General features: G+C 37.6%; 1 protein-coding gene across 2 annotated transcripts in view; it reads left to right on the top strand.

The window, feature by feature from the left end:
- LOC136754751 (putative cytochrome P450 120) overlaps nt 1–20,197 on the top strand; it is a 99,946-nt gene that overhangs the window by 8,942 nt on the left and 70,807 nt on the right. For both annotated transcript variants that reach the window (XM_066710865.1, XM_066710866.1), the window contains 3 exons: nt 35–179; nt 1,655–1,765; nt 19,228–19,355. In XM_066710865.1, coding sequence (XP_066566962.1) covers nt 35–179; nt 1,655–1,765; nt 19,228–19,355 — 384 coding nt within the window. The remainder of the gene's footprint in view (nt 1–34; nt 180–1,654; nt 1,766–19,227; nt 19,356–20,197) is intronic.

The raw sequence follows: 20,197 nt of genomic DNA, 5'->3' as shown, positions 1-20,197 counted from the left end.
ATTTAGGATGATTAAATATATTTTTTTATTGCAGGTTTCTTGGGAAACTCAGATGTGCACCTTTCCCAGAGAAAAGCAGTGCTTCACAACACCTTCTGCTGTTTATTTCAGCATTGATTCCAAAAGCTTTGGCATCTCTCCTCACTTCTTTTACACTAGCTCTTTCCGGTCCTAGTAAGGTAAGAATACAACCTCAGTGTCTCCACAGAGTTATTGGTGAAGCTCTGTTACTAAAATAAGCCCTTTGTTTGTCAAGTAGTGTAACACTGAATATCTCAGGAGAAGTCATGTACTGTAACGTGCAGGTCCAACCCCCCTGCCGATAGTGCACCTATCCCCACATGTTAACCCTATGTGACAACCCACATAATCCAATAATACCAATGCACAAACACACCATAGAAAACTACCCAGTTCAGATTGTACAGTATTCTTTCGGCCTTCTCTTGTTCACACATTCAACTATTCAGAAAATCAGAAGCTGCAGCTAAGCCAGACAGCCTTTGAAACACATATCTGATAGAATACTGTGTAATTATCCCTCTGAATGAGTCACAGTGGAGAATGAGAAGGTTGATGATAAGCTTTAATAGTGTGTATGTTCATGAAACCCACCAAAATGTAGCACAGATGGAAGAGATACTTCTCTAGGCCAAATATGATAACGGGACAGAGCATCAAGCCAACTTGTCATTTGCTCTAACCTGACCAGTAATAATTCTGTGCTCCTCAGTCCCTGGATAACAGTATTGATTGCTGTGGAGGTTGTAAAAAGTCATCGATATTGCTCAGAACGTGCTCTACCCAGTAAGCTTTGTTTATAATTATTTTTTCTAAGTAGCCACTAAAACCAGGGAAGAGAAAGCTTTTGATGTAAATGTTTAAGGCACCTAGTGCAAAAAATGTAAGTTTGTCTTTTCTTAATATAAATTTAGACTAGTTGACTGCAGGGCTCTGTGACACCTGGCGTAGTTCTGCATGTCATCAGAAATAGACTGCAGTACCTGGGAAATAGCTGCTTCAACAAAAGAGCAATATGAGTGTTGATGGCAAAATGGAAAGAATTGGCAAGCATCATCCCTTCCTTGAACAGTACATGCTGACTGGTACTCGCACAGTCTAGTTCTTCTGTCAACACACCCATTCATGTCACTCTACATCATAAAATGTAGATTGTGGGCTCATTCCCAGGCATAGGCTGATTTAATTAATTAATTAAAGGGGGAGGGACACAAGGTGGGCATAATAACTATTTTCTTACTATTTTAATTAACTAATGAATTAATGTAATTTGAAAGAGCAGCTCCTGAAGCTCCATCCAGCCTTAGATAATACTAGGCTGACTCTATGTATCCACTTCAAACCAAACCAGGAATGACAATAGAATGCTCTTGTTTGTTTTTAAACCACTTAAGGAAGTAAAGTTTCAAGTTAGATTACTCAGTTAAAACATTTAAACACAAATACAGTTTTATAGAAGAATTGTCCTATTGTTGTGCACAATACCAATATAGATCATTAAATGAGCATGTAACAGGTATGAAGTTAAATCGTGTAGTATCCTTTGCAGATAAGTGGCTGGAGTCAGAGGTGCATTAAAAGGATTACGTGTCGATCAGGCAAAGTGTAACCTGGGTGCGTCCTCTGTTTTCAGGAATGTATTCGAAGTCGCGCAAGGAGGGATCTTGAATATCTGACCCACGTGTTGCTGGAAGTTCAGAGATTGTGGCCTCCTTTTGTTGGTGGGTGCAGAATAGCAAATGAGGTGAGATCACTGATCAGTTTTAACTGATGGAGGCTGGAGTGGACGTGTGCAATGTCACAAAGGTATAAACCGGTATCTATCCTTAGACTTAGAGTTGGAAGTCAACAGTGTGCCTACGTTTCCAGATCCTGGGTTTGTAGTTAATGCTTCCATCAGCTGTTATAAAAACAAACATTATATGGTCACAAACCAAATCAATTTATCTTTATAATTTATCATATTGTCATATTTTTACATACTTCAGAACTGTTGTGACTTGTTTTTTGTTTTATTCATACCGTTCTCCCAAAATTATATACGATTCTCCTTTGCCATATTCCTGGCTATTTTATATGCTGAAACATTTTTTTTCTTCCTTGGTGCCTCCTGTTCTACTGGTCTGTCTAAAATGGAGAAAATATATTAGATCTGGCAGGAGTCCGGCTGTTTAGATTAATTTCCCTTAATTTAAGTATTTTGCGCTACTGATACTCCTCGACTGAACACATTTCAGTTCTTAACACCATTACGTTCTGCTTTATATAGTCAAAAACTGCACAGTTATGGTCACTTAAAGCTTTCAAATCCCAGTAGAAATAGATTGATTGATATAACTACAATAGGTTAGACAAGGGGGCACTTTTGTACATTTTAAAAGATGTTATATGCTATTTTGTCTACCTATTTATAACATATGTCTGTATTGGATATCATAAAAAGGCACCAGTCAACAGCAAAAAGACATCATTTTTATTTTCTTTAACCAAAAACTATAAACAAAAATATACACACAGCACCAACTAATTGTTTTATTGATTTGGTTCAGAAAAATACTTAATAACAACATAACAAAAATAATTTGATTAATTCATTGCATTTTGGGGGAATTGTGTGAATCAAATAATTTTTTTGAGCCACAGCTATGAAGTCAGTTATGGACATTGTACAATAATTAGGCATTTTTAAATTAGTTGAGACAGGGTGCATGTATTTTCAAGGTCAAAATTAAAAAATGTGGCTGTTATTACAATTTGTTATTAAAGTGGGTCTGAAGTTAACATGAAGGCACCACTGAACATAGTTATTAGCTGAGTTACTGTGGGGAAGACAAGTCCTTTGCTCTTGTACTTTTCCTCTCCGTTTCGCTATCCAGGAAGTGTTGAAACTGCATATCCTGGAACACACATATATACACTCACCTAAAGGATTATTATGAACACCATACTAATACTGTGTTTGACCCCCTTTCGCCTTCAGAACTGCCTTAATTCTACGTGGCATTGATTCAACAAGGTGCTGAAAGCATTCTTTAGAAATGTTGGCCCATATTGATAGGATAGCATCTTGCAGTTGATGGAGATTTGTGGGATGCACATCCAGGGCACGAAGCTCCCGTTCCACCACATCCCAAAGATGCTCTATTGGGTTGAGATCTGGTGACTGTGGGGGCCAGTTTAGTACAGTGAACTCATTGTCATGTTCAAGAAACCAATTTGAAATGATTTGACCATTTGTGACATGGTGCATTATCCTGCTGGAAGTAGCCATCAGAGGATGGGTACATGGTGGTCATAAAGGGATGGACATGGTCAGAAACAATGCTCAGGTAGGCCGTGGCATTTAAACGATGCCCAATTGGCACTAAGGGGCCTAAAGTGTGCCAAGAAAACATCCCCCACACCATTACACCACCACCACCAGCCTGCACAGTGGTAACAAGGCATGATGGATCCATGTTCTCATTCTGTTTACGTCAAATTCTGACTCTACCATCTGAATGTCTCAACAGAAATCGAGACTCATCAGACCAGGCAACATTTTTCCAGTCTTCAACTGTCCAATTTTGGTGAGCTTGTGCAAATTGTAGCCTCTTTTTCCTATTTGTAGTGGAGATGAGTGGTACCCGGTGGGGTCTTCTGCTGTTGTAGCCCATCCACCTCAAGGTTGTACGTGTTGTGGCTTCACAAATGCTTTGCTGCATACCTCGGTTGTAACGAGTGGTTATTTCAGTCAAAGTTGCTCTTCTATCAGCTTGAATCAGTCGGCCCATTCTCCTCTGACCTCTAGCATCAACAAGGCATTTTCGCCCACAGGACTGCCGCATACTGGATGTTTTTCCCTTTTCACACCATTCTTTGTAAACCCTAGAAATGGTTGTGCGTGAAAATCCCAGTAACTGAGCAGATTGTGAAATACTCAGACCGGCCCGTCTGGCATCAACAATCATGCCACGCTCAAAATTGCTTAAATCACCTTTCTTTCCCATTCAGACATTCAGTTTGGAGTTCAGGAGATTGTCTTGACCAGGACCACACCCCTAAATGCATTGAAGCAACTGCCATGTGATTGGTTGGTTAGATAATTGCATTAATGAGAAATTGAACAGGTGTTCCTAATAATCCTTTAGGTGAGTGTATATATATATATATATATATATAATTTTTTTTTGGTAAGGATTAAATGACCAACACATAAGGTCATGTAAACCATATTTTTATAAACTAGTTGGAATATAACTGCATTCAATTATACTGGTTTCCAGCAGTGTTTGAGCACATCTCAGCAGAGTGTGGAGAATTGAAAGCCCATGTCAATTTGCATACTGTCCGCATAAAAATGACTTCATGCTGAGACAGTAATTTTTATTTTAAAATGGAAATAATTTCTGTGGTCTTCAGAAACATAGGACATAGCTCTCAGCCATTGAGAGTTTGACACTTTTACTACAAACTGGGGTGATTAAGGCTGTACAGAGACATCTAACCTACCAGGAGCAGCTTCTGCAACCAGCCAGTCTGATACTGTACTGTGATGGACCCAGGACAGGTGTGGATACAGCAATATGATACGGAATAGGGAAACAAAACTCGCATATCACTGACCTATCAATTTAAACCATGAACATTTGAAATGGAAGATCTTATCTGATTAGTTCAATGTATGAATTGTAAAAGCTGAATGACAACCCTTGGTGTATGAATCTGTTAAACTAGAGACACTTTTACAGGCTTTAAAGCAGGTGTATATAACCCTGGAGTGCCACAGACATTGTTTTGTGCAGTGTGGTGGTCCCAGAATCAGACAGTTATGAACAAGGATAGCAAGGCTTTAATATTCATTGTCTATCAGTCAAGAAGCCAGAACAAAATCAGCATAGTCACCAACAACGCACTGACTAAATATTTTCCAAAACAACAACACAAACAAATAAACAAATAAACAAATAAACAAATAAACAAATCCTCAAAACAGGACCACAAACAGGCAGGTGTTAACCACCACACAACTCTCTCCTACTGAACCCCTTGACCCAGCTCTTTATACTGTTGTAAGCTTAGCCCCACCCCTAGACCCAACCATTAGAGAATAGGGGTGACAAAAGAAACATTAAAAACATACATCCCTAAACATATTTCCAAAATAGGTTTACATCAAAATACCACATTTATAATAACGGTGATGCATGATTATAAAATCAATCTAAACTAAAACAAAGTAAATAAACTCTAAACAATAGCATGAACCCCCTCCCATGTCAGCAATAAGGTGACCCAGGTCTCTAAAGTCCCTTCCCAAGATGGCCTCTGTAACCTTCCCCTACTTTCTCCAAGATAGCCGATCCACAACCCCATCCCACGTAAGCCTTTGTTTATTATTATTATTATTATTATTATTATTATTATTAATAATAATAATAATAATAATAATAATAATAATAATAATAATAATAATTAATTAATTAATTAATTAATTGATTAATTTCTTAGCAGACACCCTTATCCAGAAAGTTTTTTAAAACATCTTAACAGAGGGATGGGCATACTCTATCACATACAGTTTATTTTATTTATTTATTTATTTTAATTTTTTTGTATTTGTAAGCCCTGCCTGTTTAAAACCTGAAAAAAAATCTTAACTGGTTCAGCTTAGCAATAATGGTTCAATTGAGAGTCTGAATTGAGATGGTTAATAATAATTACTGAGAACAGGTGGAACTAAGACCAGAAGATCCTGAAACCCTCCATCATCATGAAAGCTTTTTAATATCTATCAAAACAATTCCCTAATCTTTCCTGGTACTTATACATTGCTATTATCATTTGTGGTATGAATCAAACGTCATGAGAATTGTGCTCATGTATTCAGACTGTGTGATGCAGTCTGTTCTAATTTATATGGGGAAACTAGGAAACTTATTCCACTCAAAGCCACGGCACATTAAAACCTGTTTGTAAATGCCTTTGCAGAGAATTGCTGTCATCAGAACAAGGATGTTAAACAAATGGAAGAAACAGGCTGACCTTTAGATGGCATTTGTTGAGGGTTTTCATGAGAGAAATAAATGTACTTGAGGTCCATTACTGTGTATTTAGGAAGAGGAAGTCTGTAAAGGGTTTTTTGATCAGTAGCGCTCTTCCTGCTGAGTTGCTAGACTTGTATTACATGATGCAGATCTTGTTAAGCCAGCTGAGAGCGTTTTAGCCGGAGAGCTGTGCTAGCAGCTTCAGGCCCTGGCACAGGAGTGCGGTGTGTACGTCAGCACCATCCTGCCTGTGACTGACCCTGAACTGATGAATGTTGCATTTCAGCAGAATACAATTAAGACATTGAGCTGAATGATTATTTGGGTTGACTGTTGTAATGTACAGTACTTTTCCCCTGAGCTGAAGAGTGTGGCTTACATAGAACAGAAGCCCTTTCCGGTATTTGAAACTAAAGAAGTAAACTAATTCAAAAGCAAACTTTTTATAAAGTATGTATCTCTTTAAATGTAGAACTGAATAAAAGTCACAGTTGGCAAGTTAATTTGCTGTTGAGGTTGAGTCTAATTATTGCTTTTAAATGTTAAATGTTATGAAATCTCCAAACTTAAAACATACTTGATTAACCTATGTTCATACACAGACACAGTCTGCTCTATTGCACTGGTGATCAGTAATTACATTTTTCAGCCTTGACTGAGAGATAAAAATGAACAAGGATGGCCACCACAAATAGACAGATTTGATTAGCAAATTCAAGTGATAATCAAGGTAGATGACTGTATTGCTATTTAGTGGAAAGTGACAAAACATTTTTAAATTGATATTACTAATTTTTACTTTCTTCTTACTTGCTTAGTTGTTTGTGTTGCTTATGTATTTTTGTCCTCTCTTCATTGAATGTCCCATTATAAGTCTTAATCATGCCCCCAAGTTACATAGCTCCAACTTAAGTTTTTTGAAAGGATTGCCACATATATTTACAGAACTAATATGGCACATACTTAAGCAGGGGATATCCCACCCAAATATCTCCCAGAGTGTATTGGTGGTGGTTAACTCTCCTGTTCAGCTCTTCCCATACTATTTCAACGTGGTTCAAGTTAGAAGACTGGTGAAGCCAGCACACCACTTTTATTAAAAAACAAACAAACAGTTTAGTATAAATGAAAATAAATGTTTGCCTACAATTTGAGCACTAGGTGGTGTAACATGCATATACATAACTGCAGGGAGAAGCCCGGGGCAAATGCGTCCTGTCACTTTTGGCGTCACAGTTCGAGAAACTTGCCGCAAATTCCATTCCCCCTTGATCCAGCCTCCTAGGACAAGACATTACGAAAGCCACCACCTAAGTATTGTATGAATATGTTATTTCTCAATACATGTATAAGGTGTACATTCCAAGGTTAGTGGGTTTTAGTGAGTAATACTAATATATTGTATAACTGCTATCATTATCAGATTATATGACATTTATAAACCACTGAATACTATACAAATATTGGAAAATACAGTAAGAGGAAGGGGAACTACAAAAAGCCCCAAACAAAACTGAGGAATAAAAGATCCTTCCTTAAGACCAATATTTAACTTATACCTGTAGGCCATTCTTGTTACCCTAATGGTGATGTACATATGTAGATCATTGTATATTTGCTTTTGATAAAACCATGTAAGCTGTCTTTGATAAAAATGTCTGCTAAATAAGTGGGATAAACACTTAGTTAGAATCCGTCAGCGACCTTTCACCTTTCTGCACACCATAGGAATGGTATTATTAACTTATGATTAAGTTGGCTTACTGAAAATTGTATTAAATCCCCCCGTCCCCTTTTTCTAAATAGATAAAACTGACTGAGATGGATGTATATTTCATTCAAACTGTTTGATTTTCCTTTATTTTAAAATGTCTTAAATAAAATGTGTTCATTTCCTTAAAAGACTGCTTTGAAAACAAGCACAGACTTCCAGGCTTGGTTTAGTTTTTGATAACAAATAACTAACAATCTAGATACTGAAGTTAAAAAATAATTGCCTCCTATTCATGTCAAATTTTCCCTTTCTCTCTTACTACATATACGGCTTGTGCCTCCAAGTTATGTTGAGCAAGTGTAGATGTGCAGTATCATGGTGTGACTTACAAACTAGTTCAACTGTAAGGGCAAAGAACATTAGTGCAGTGGTGGAAAGTCACAGTGAGGCCTAGCTGTACTGCTCTATGACGTTATTCATGTGTAACGTTCTGCTCCAGGCATTTTTCCATGACTTGGATGGTGTTCAAGGTAAATACAAGTGTGTGGGAGCAACAGAGGTCAGAGGTTTCAGTTTATTTCCTTTCAAATGTTTTTTGGTAGGTGTGTGGAACTAAATGTTCAGGACCACTTCTTGTCTTAGGAAAGAATGCTTTTAATTGTGTTAGAAAAAACATGAAAGTTTAGTTTTTTGGGGAAAAAACATAGTCAAGACCAGGGATCTTCATAGCCTGGTCCTGGAAAGCATCGGGCTTTCTGACTTCTTGTTTTTTATTCTATTGGAGTTCTCAGTTACTAATTGAAACCTTATTTAAAATAACTGGCTTCATTAGATTTTTGAATGGTTGTTTACATGAAGTTGGAGAATTCAAGTGCCTCATAGAAGTTTGATTTTTCTTGAAATCTTCAACTGTTTAAGATTAGTTAAAAGTTTGTATTAGTCAAATGAATTATTTCAACTAATTATTCAGTTAAGTAATTGACAGCTTGGATGGTACAAGAATTAGGACAGTGGTTCCCTTGGACCAGGAATGAGAAGGCTTGGAGCATGTCCTAGAAGACAAGGGCCAGTGGGTTATATAGGTCCCATCTAGCTGAATTAGACATTGTGCTGCTCATAACATTTTTAATTTGTTATTAAGCAAATAATTAGTGCAATTATGTACTCTAAAGTTTAGTTGGAGTGGATCAGCATAGAATAAACTCTAAAGCTTTGTTTAGATGTAAAAAAACAATGATGTGCATTCAAAAGAACATTACCTATGAAAAAGGGAACTTGTTAGAACCAAATTCTTTCTTAAACAGTAAGCCGATAAAGCATTTTAGGGAGGGTTTTGAAAGAATATGTCCTGGACAGCCCATTGATGAATTGCAGTGTCAGCTAAGTGAATCTCTCAGGGAAACCAGCCAATGAACCCATTAAACTAGAGGGCACCAAGATTACACTGACACCCATTCAGTGGCAGGGTGCCCCCCAGCTAACTGGCATTCATATTTGTTTGGGAATACAATGAAGACACCATGAAGTAATGGAAATTGGTGGCAAGATTAATTTTCCAGATAAAATATAATATGGCCAAGGACAGCTCTCCATTATGTTAAAGAATCAAATTAATGAGTAGGGTAAGCTGCCAGGAATTAAAGACCAAGATTCCTTTTGATTAGCATTTAAATAACCTTTTTTTTTAAATGTAAATATTGTACAATGCTTAATTTTGTTTGCCTTTTACATCCTCCCATTCAGAGTGAATGGAGTAGCCTGTGGAAGCCAGAATAATTCTGTTTTTGTATCAACCGCCATGCACCGTTCATCCACGAATGCCAGCTTCAATTTACCTTAACCTTAACTGGGCTTATGCAACGGCTCATCTGTGTAGATTGATTAGCCTGTCAGGCAGCCTACTGTCATTGATTTAATCTAATGAAATAATTTGTTTGTAAAATTGGCCTGTAGTATGCTGGTGGGGGAATAATGGTTGAAAAACAAGAACGCACAGACTAACATAAAAAATCTATAAAATCAAGGAATGTGCCACGGCATGCGAGTGGTACATCATTTCTGAGATATTTATTTCTAAATATACTGGAGCCCAAATCTCCCCTGTAAGCTGTAGTTGCCGCTTGAAATATTCAGCCATTGGAAGCCTCCCATTAGAAATGTAGTGTTAAAGGCTGTCTGGGCTTTGAAAGATGGTATCAAGTAGTCAATCCGGTCAATCAATTTTTATTTGGTATAGTGCCTTTCACAAGGTTGCCACAGAGTGCTTCACAGATTGTAAGAACAATATAAGATCATGATTAATACATAATGTACAAATAAACCATTCTTCATGGAGGAGAGAAAACAAAAACTCCTACAAAATGACAGACTGTTATAGGAGAAAATAAATCTCTCTGCTGGTCCACAGCTGAAGGCCTAGGCCTAGGGGTTGTCTCCCCTAAATCCCTAGGTGTAGGCCTTCAGCTGTGGACCAGCAGAGTGAGGCTGATGTGTCTCATCTACCCTCAGGGGGGGCAATCTTGCATTCAACTCCACTGTGGACTCGACAGGGAGGGCCAACCCCCCACTTATTGGACAGGATGAGCCCTGCTTCTGTACTTCCTATGTAGATTATGTAACTGATTTGCTGCTGTTAATATATGGAGATAGATATCTCTGACCTGGAACAACCTATAAGCCTGGAACAATACTGTGGTCAGCTTTCAGCCTTTTATAGTTAGATGCAATTGCTTTTATCCTATTTTTAGACCAATATGCCTAATATAAAAATAGATAAGCTAACTGTGTATTTGAACTCAAAAATAATAAACAGTTAAAGGACTCCAAACCATTTTTCTTTTTATCCCCTATATCATGCATATAATCTTTCAAAACCACAGTCTCATTCACTCATAACTGGGATCCGCTGATTGTGCACCAAGCTGTTCATATACAGAGACTGATGCATATAATTAATCATCTTTCTTTTCTGTACATTCAAGTGGTGTTTAATCAGTGTGTGTTATTGTTAGTGTATGATGGTTGAATGAGCTCGGTCCATTTCAGCCATGATATAAGTCAAAAAGTGATTTCTGAAATCGGAACTACTTGGAGGACTATTAAACAGAGATCAGTGTAATTGATTATTATTTATTTGTATTTATTTCTTAGCAGACACCCTTGTCCAGGACAACTTACAATGCTGTATTCTCTTAAACAGTGCAAACAGTCACCACTTCAGCAATTCAAAGTTCAGCTATGGTTGTAGGTGTTATTGTATCAAAAAGACAGAAGGAAGAAACCAATATTTCAGTTAAAGCCTCTATTGATGATTTGTGCTTAACATATATTGGGGGCCTTGGTCTATCGGATGTATGTAAATCTTTAAATAGGGTGCAAATGGTACTTGTTCTGATGAAGAGGAGATAAAGGAAACCGACAATTATCATGAAGGCACTATCAAAAGCTTTTGAGATATGGGTGATATATAGAAATAGGCAGATCATAGGAAAATTAAGTTTAATTTCAGTAAATGCAAAATTGTGTTCTAGAAATAGAAATATGACTTTTAATTGCAGATTGCAGAGTAGTACACAAGCCCAGAGATGTAATAAAACATGTTCAATGCCCTTTCGTATTTCTGGAATACTACTTTCAGTTATATTTACCATTAAAAGGATGTCTTGGAGAAGGTTCAAATATTGTTTCCTATGCAGAGTGGAAGACTTCACCCAAAGCAGGGAACAGTTAAGGAGAGAACTGATAGTGTCCATGAAAAATATGAAAAGATTAAATGAATCTGGAACCAGTAAATGTTTCAAATTTAGTTCACTCCACAGAATATGGGATGGAAATGGAAATAGTTTCAGGAAAGATTGGAGCATTATAAGGAGGATACAACCCTCGCCGGTATCACAGTTAGCTCACAGGCTCTCAATAAGCTACAGGGGTCACTGATATAAGGAGACCTGGCTGACCTCAAGACCACCTGAGGCCAGCAGCCATACGCTTTGTTTTAGTAATATTATGCTTCCCTACTTCACTTTCTCTTTTTGTGCTTTTTATTGCTTGCTGGGATCTTAGGCCTACGCCAAATTAAAACACTGTCCTACCTGCAAGTGGGAAATTACAAGCTTTTCCCGATTTGTGGTTTATTTTATTGTCAGTGCTCACTTTATACTACTTACACTATTTACACTATTATATACTTTTTACTGCTTGTAAAGCATGCCAAGGTACAATTTTATCATTTGCAGTGTTGGAGGTAGGTTAAAGTGTTGATTTAATCTAGCCCTTGGTTAACATGCTGCTAGTTTTCCAAGTGTGGACTGATATCATATAGGGGAATAGTGTGTAACCAGAACAGATAAGAAAGGGATGACCTAAAACAAATATAGTACATTTAAATGGTAACAATGTTATATCCTAAATCTTTTGTTGCTAATTTTACTTGTCACTTTAGACCTTCAGAGTAGATAAAGTGCTTGCTTAAGTAATTACTAAGCCAGAACAACGTGTACTCTATTTGTCTTTCCTGCAAGTGTGATAGTACATCCATTGCAAAGGAAATGAATGCACAGCACAGGATTGATCGACGGGTAAGTAATTCAGTCTGGAGGGGTTTTGTGATATTTATAAACTTGCTACAGGAACACTTAGAGGCAGGATTTATTTTCCTTCCCTGCAGAAGATGCACAATTCTATATTCATGTTCAGTGCCGAGACATCCTCCTGCACTCCTCCACTTCAGGAGTGTTGTTCAAGTTTCCGCTCTGTACTGACTCATCCACAAGAGCTTTCTAATAAGCAAGATTAATGAATCAGCTGTTGCCGCTGTGCTTTGACTGACTGGTGAATGATTGTACAGACTACAAATTGATGTGGAGAAGAGAGTGCAGAAAATATCAACACAGCACCATACATATGCATTTTTACCTAATAAATGGCCCACACTATGTATTTATTTTTTTATTTAAATAATTTAATAACCCTTAAAAATCTCTCTCCCTTATGGACTACAACAATGTAATTGTAAGACAAAGCAAAATGGAAAACACAAAATAATGTGAACTGATACTACTGAGACTGAAGTTCCTTTAATGCTAGGTTTGTTAATTTAAATATTTGACTGTTTCAGCAAAGTGTGTTGAAGTATGAAGACTTTTGAATTTGCTACTAAGACAACACACAGCATGCCTTCTGTTATTCGTACAGGTAACTAGTAAAGATACTTTGTAAACCAGAGATCCAAATGAAAAGGAATGCCCAATAGTACTGCAGAGTATATGGAAGAATTATGAGAGTTTTTGATGTTTATACTGTACATTTCAGAAAATGTGCTGCAAGAACAGTAACTGCAGACTATGGAATTCCTTGTGATATATAGGAGTAGAGAAGTTAATGTCTGGGTCAGCTTCTTAATTTGGGAAAGTCTTATTGTAGATGCATAGTGTGCTTCATGTTCTGCTGTGAAGAATCCAGCTGTTTTTTCTAACTTTTGTTTTATTTTTTTGCTGTATGTGTGATTTGGCACAGTTTTAGATCTGAAAGTAAAGCAATTATGTCAGGTAAATCTGATCTTGCCTTCTGAAATCTCAGGGGTCTCAGGAATGATTCTTGCTTCAGTTTACATGGGATATTAAAGCTATTTTAGATGCCAGCAAGTGACTTGACTTTGCCCTTAGAGACTAAGGGATGTGTTGTTGCTTTATCTTGAGGAATGTGTGTGAGGCAATCTAATCTTCAAAAGCACTACAGCCAAAGCCTTGCTCTCCATTAGCTGAAATGAATCAACATTTCTGACCTGTCCTGTAGGTATTTCTTACTAAACATATACCTATCTTGTAGCACATGAGTTTTGTGATTGTGGGGATAGAAAATGGAAATGTTATGAGGAAAATTCAGATATAAAGTAGAGGAGATTGTGTGAAAGGAAAAGACCACTTCACCTTTTTTTTCCTGAAAAAAGAAAAAAAAAAAGAAATGAAACTGGTTTGGAAGTCTAGGGTATACTATAACAGAGCTCCCTCCTGAGAGTAGAAAGTATGGACCTGCTGTACTTTATTTTTAACCACAGAGATGTTAAGACACAAAGGTTAAACATAGGCGATGAAAGTAAAAATTAAAAGGATTCATATTAATCCGAAAGTAACGGGTGATAATAGATGCATATTTAATATTAATTGCATATGAATATTAATAAAGCCGACAGAATGAGTCGTCAAAGTGACAAAGTGCTTTGTAGAGAGCATCTGAAGTGTTACACATAAATTACTGCCTGTCAGGACCAACACAGTGCTTCTTATTTCCATCATATATGCTTGTTTGAAATCCCTGGGATTACATGTTTCTACTTTTATTTCATTTTTATTGCTATTTTTTGCAAACATGTTGTGCTCTTTGCATATTTCTCCTGGTGAGTCACAATACCCCATGTACACTGAGGAAATACATACATATTTATGGTGGGATTAAAGCTTTTGGCATCAGTACAGCCAGCAGGTATACAATGGAAAGCCTAGAGTTTTTTTTGGCTCCTACAGTTGTTTTTTTCCATACTCACAGTGGCACACATAGCACTGCCACTCAGTGAGTTATGGCAGTGATGAAAGGATTGGCAGGATCCAACCTTTATCTGCTGCTTTCCTATGGCACCTTTACTTTACCTTTATGGCCATTTCATTATTCCCCTGCCAGCATATCAATAATACATCCATATGCAGAACAGTTATTCAATCAGTAATTGATTCTTCTCTTAACCCAGCGATGCCCAGTGTGTGGGAGCGCATGCTGAGTGGTGACAGGCAATCATTCTGGGTTTCCAGTGAGTCAGGTTTTCCATGTGTTAAGAAGCACCCAAGTTGTTTTCAGAGAAGGGCAAAAAGAACAGAAAAAGGAAAAAGTTCAGGCTGAAAAAAGGAGAAAATTAAGATTTCCTTTCCATTTGAAAACATGAGTAATCTAGCCAGCGAATGGGAGACTTACGAGTGTATTTTTATTGGCTTTCCACAGCCAGTGCAATAGAAAATTAACTTCAAGGGTTGGAAGTCCATATTTTTGTGTGTAATGTGATGGGACAAATACTGCAAATACTTCTGCAGGTATCCCCCCCTCCTCCCCACTTTCCCCACCTGCTGATGGGCAGTTAATGTCTTTAAACATGGTTTGTGTGACAAGTTAGTGCCTACATTTTCCATTCTGCTTAGCTGTTCTTTTGAAGATCCGTACTCGTTTCAGACTCGTGTTGTCAGGAATCAAAAGTTAGCTTAGGGTTTGTTTATACTTTCAGGACATCCATATAGCCACTTTAAGCATTTTATTTTGTATTATTAAAATGTTCTTTAAAAATAAATAAATACAGTAATACATCAAACTATAGAAAATTTGTATAATGCATATTTTGCTTACTGCCACACTTCTCTAAACTAAATAATTTTCCGGTCATGAGATCATATTTTTGGAAGGTATGTTGGAATAGTTGCCATTTGCTCTTGATTTAGCCAGAAGCTGCATCATCTTGAAGCATGTAAGCAGCAAAACTTTGCAGACATTGTTAAAAAAATGTTTTGTAGACTGCAGTTTTTCTTTACACCACTTGTGTGTGAACAGAATAGATTTAAAGATTAAATGGGTGATTTTTGAGAGACTTCTGCTCCAGAGCATGACTTCTTTACATATATCAAATTTCGACTGGAGTGTATCTAGATGCAAATATATATTTTTTAATTTATTTTTTACATTTTTGTATTCACTTTTTCTAAAACCTTTCCTGGAGAAACTAATTTGCATATCTTCCACCAGGTGGAAGTTGTGCTTATGCAGCTGAACTGTTTTGTTCCTGTGCTGAACTGTGCTGACACCGACCCGTTTTCAAAGGTTGATTTCAGTAAACAGGAAGCTGCTCTTATTGAGTAACATGTTGAGTGTAAATTTAGTTAGTGTTATCCTTACAGAGAATGGAAAAACAGCAGCCTTTGTTTACAGCTCTTTATTTGACTGGGAGGAAATGTGCAATCAGCATGTGATGCCGATTAGCTAGGATGCAATCCATATCAGTTGGCATCATTGTATTTTTAACCATGCTCTGTGATCAACCTGTCTCCGGTCACAAGAGTTGTACGTTCGTCTCCAGTGTCATAAAAAAGCACAGACTTACAGAACACCGTTTGCTTACCTGATGTACGTCATTAATATATCCAGCCACACCAAGTCAAATATTTTCCAAATACATAATGAAGCACTGAAATTCCCCTGCTTACCCTGGTCTCCCTTAAGTTGCAGCTGACATCTGGCACATAGACAACCAAGTCAGACGATGCATATCTACAGCATGAAGAATGCTAAACATTCATGGGTTCATAAGCATTAAAACATTAGGTTGTGAATGTAAACCTGTTTATCTGAGAGAGAGGATACTACCCAAAGGGGGAGGGGCTTATGTAATTAGCCATGGGACCTTAGTGACAGCATTTTTGTATAACAAAGCTGCCTGTTGGCCACTGTCCACTGTCACTCAAGCAGCCCTCCCCTGCTTTTATAAAGACTTTAGGCAAAGTGGAATAGCCTCTTTTTGCTGGATAACCTCACAGCCTAACGTTATCTTTCATGTTGATGATACTGCCCAAAGGGGAAGAGGTAACCGTATAACCAAAGCCTTTAGGGTTAAGCATGAAACCAGACATAATTAGATAATGAACTAATGAAAATGGCAGGGAACTAACAGGGACCTGTACACAGACCATAACAGACTAGGAGCAGGGCCCAACAGGCCAGGCTCTACTAGTATAGAAAAACCACACTGGAAGTGGGCAAGCAACAGCGCCCACACTTCATCTGCCATGTACTCCAGGACATCAGGGTCCACTCTACTGGGAACACCTCAACCAGGAGCAGGTTAACAGGCCTGTGAGGGAACAGGAACATGGATACCTCACCCCACCATAAAGCCAGGATAACTCAAGCCAAGCTCCAGTAAAAATGAATAGTATCCAAATAACCATGAATTAATTAAAATTATGGTTTTCAAAAAATTGTTGAATTGTAAACCATTTCAAAACCTTTAGTTTACAAATATATACAATGTATGCATAAACTGCTTGTAAAAGTTAGATTTAGAACAATATAAAGATTATTTATATTGTGTAAACCTATAGTTTACATGGTTTACACAACTTGTACAAAACATGTGATTGAAAATTGTGAACCAGACCTATGTAGTTTAGTAATAGTAGTGTATGTAGGCTAAATATATTAGTGTAAGTGGTCTATTACTGCCTTGTGAAGGGACCCCAGTCTTTTAGTCATGTGAAATTTTAATGTGCAGGATTTGATGTTGGAGACCTGGGTTTGTGTCCCACTTACCAAATGATTACTTCACTATATTTAGCCACAGTTTCGTGATGAACAGGACTCTTTGTTATTAGAAAGAATGTGTTTTTAAAATTAAACCATTAATAATATTGGTAATAACGTAGTCTCATCTAAAGTCTCCTCTGCATAAAAACCATTTCTCTCCTCATATTTTTCAAGGTGAAAACAGATCTGACGCGCTCTCTTTGTGGGGTGTCCACTGAGTCAGCCGTCTGCAAATGTAAAATCGCTTTCTGAAGCCTTTCAAAGCACTGCATCTTCAAAGGTGCAAAATATCACGTTCTCTGTGGTTCGATTGGGCCACTTGCTTGGCCCCACATGACTCCACAGTAGTGACTGCAAACAGTTTAATGAGAGGTATTACTTTTCTGGAAAGAGATCTGTGGGTATATGGAACAAAATGGCTTTTAGACAGTCCCGACACTAATTCACTGGCAATAACTAAGGACTGGATGAATAGGAATCTGTTATCATTAAGATGCCAGCAATCAGATTAACTAGATGGGCTAAGAAGCCTCATAATGTATATTTTTTCATATGTTATCCTTTTGGAAAGTGCTCTGATATTGTAGGCAATATATTTCCTATGATTAAATTATTGGTCTGTATCTTACTCATACTATAAAGATGCAAGCAGTTCTGTTTATACAGGTTCTGCTTTTGTGCTAGTACTTTGAGAGGCGATTATGTGTCTTGGCTAGAGTGCTTAACTTACAGTCTGTGCCTTTGGCAGTTATTTCCTAAACTCTTACATATGTGATTTTCAAATGTTAGCCCCTGCCCAAATGGCACTTTCCTATTCTAATGCATCGTTGGAGCAAGAAATTGCTTCAGAAAGCATAACTCCAGGCTTGAATACAGATAAACTTACCTGGCAAGTACATCTCTGTCACAAAGCCTTTACTCGACAATGCTTCAAAACATAATGCACTGTTTTAATTTTCTTTCTAGACTCTCTTTGCAGCAGTCCCCATTTTAAGAAGCCTTTCTAGCATTGTTAAATCAACTTGCACACAAGGAATGCTCTCAGGGTTGGGAGGGCTGGAAGTTGTTCATTGGCTTGCCCCACAACCGCAACTCCTGTGCCCTGCTGGGTGTTTTTCAACCTGCAGTATTATTAGACTTTGTAGATTCACCTCTAAAAGTTGCATTGTGCTGTGTCACTTGATTGCAGTTTAAAGAACATCCCTTTTCAATGGAAAGGAATTAATAAACCCATGATTTATGCTGTGATCTCCGTGAACACATTTAGAAATGGACATAGAAAAAAAACGCTTATAACAGCATTAAAGGCAGGTAGGGACAGCAAAAATAACTGTTGAAATCCACCAAACCAAAATATTATCTGTGATGGATAAGCTGTATCTTTTTTCCAATGCCATAGCTCTTGGTTTTGAAATAAACCATATGGCTTGACAGTATCCTATTCAGAGGATGCTTGTGTGTGTAAGTGGTCTACACTGAATGACAGTAAAGACATGATATTAGTCGGCCAGAGATCCCTCGACAACCCCTTTGGCTGAGCAGTTGCTTTTGGGCCTGCAGTGCTTACGTACAAACTAATATTATAATGTAATCATAAAGGAAGGGGAAGCATTGTATGGATATACAATTGTGGTCAAACTTATCCTTACCCTTCATTTGAAATTGTTATATGGTAATTTGTTTTGTTTAAAGAACGTGCTTTATTAAATTACTCAATTACTTATTTACACAGGAAATGTAAAACTAACAACCATAATAATGCACACTAACTATAGTCCATGTGATGCACACCATCACAATACTTATTTGTCAATGATATCTTCTCAGAGTTTAGTGAATGCTGATTCAGGGCAAGTAAGGGGAAACTGTAAAGATACCAGATACCATACCTTTGACAGCCCACTGAATTGGTTTCTAGATTGCCTATATTGTAACTATATGTCACTATACTGTACATATACGGTCAGTACATAGGTCTTTACTCAGTACTTACACTCCAACTTTGACCACTTAATCTAATGGGTCATTGCTTATGCTTTAGACACAAACCTCAGACTTGGTTGCATTCCATGGACCTACTTGTAGAAACCCATGCTTATTTTATATTTATTCTTTGCCTTCTCTTTCCTCTAGGACACCACCCTCGGCTCCTACAAGGTTTCCAAAGGATGTATAGCTATGTACGTGAGTCACGCCATTCACCGCGACCCCGATGTGTTTGACTGTCCTGAGGAGTTCGAGCCCGGGAGATGGAGTGAGAGGTGTCCCTTTAACTTCTTATGTTTGTATGTGTAGGAAAAGCAAAAGAGTGAGGATGAGAATGCCTCTGGTTAAATGGATGGAAGAAAGACAAAATGGCAACACAGGTTCTGGAATGCTTGAATGCATCACACTGATTCAATGCAAATAATCTTATAAATTAGCAGTAAGGGGCTGGGCTCTCCAGCAAGATGATCATGACGCATCTTGGATGTGCAAGAAGCAGAAATGCACTTGCACTGTACCAGCTGCAACTGGCAATTGAAACAGCAGTGTGTAAATAATTGTTCCTGTAAGCATGCGAATGGTTATGGCCACCGTGTGATTTCCTGGGAGGATGTGGGGATCATTCATGTATACCAATTTCTGTGCTGAATGAGATAGGAGTGGTGGTATGGAGCAGTGAGCTGGAAAACCAAAGTCTGGGCTTGCCATTCATGGTAACTCTTTCTCTTCTCATGGTGTAAGAGAGACATTAGATATACTGCATTTATTTGATTAATTTCCCTCACCTCTTCTGTCATTTGCATTAGGACACTGATATATTGCCAACATTATGATGATAATTTTTTATATGTCATTTTTAATATCTGAAGAACCTTATCTTTAATTCAAGCTCCCTCGGACATCATGGGATTGTCCCATTTCTTCAAACTTGGTACAGATCAGCCTTCTGCATCATGTCAGGGCTGTGCTTTTGTCCTGGGTAGATATATATATATATATATACACAATATGTATGTATGGCTCTACATTAGAAAACCCCATTACTTCCATAGCTTTTTAGCATTTTAAATCAAACTAATTATACTGAATGACGTTGATAATAGGCACATAATTTATG

Source organism: Amia ocellicauda, chromosome 8, assembly GCF_036373705.1.
Source record: "Amia ocellicauda isolate fAmiCal2 chromosome 8, fAmiCal2.hap1, whole genome shotgun sequence".
Lineage (NCBI taxonomy): Eukaryota > Metazoa > Chordata > Actinopteri > Amiiformes > Amiidae > Amia > Amia ocellicauda.
Note: the sequence above shows the minus strand (reverse complement) of the source record. Positions and strands in the feature narration are given on the sequence as shown.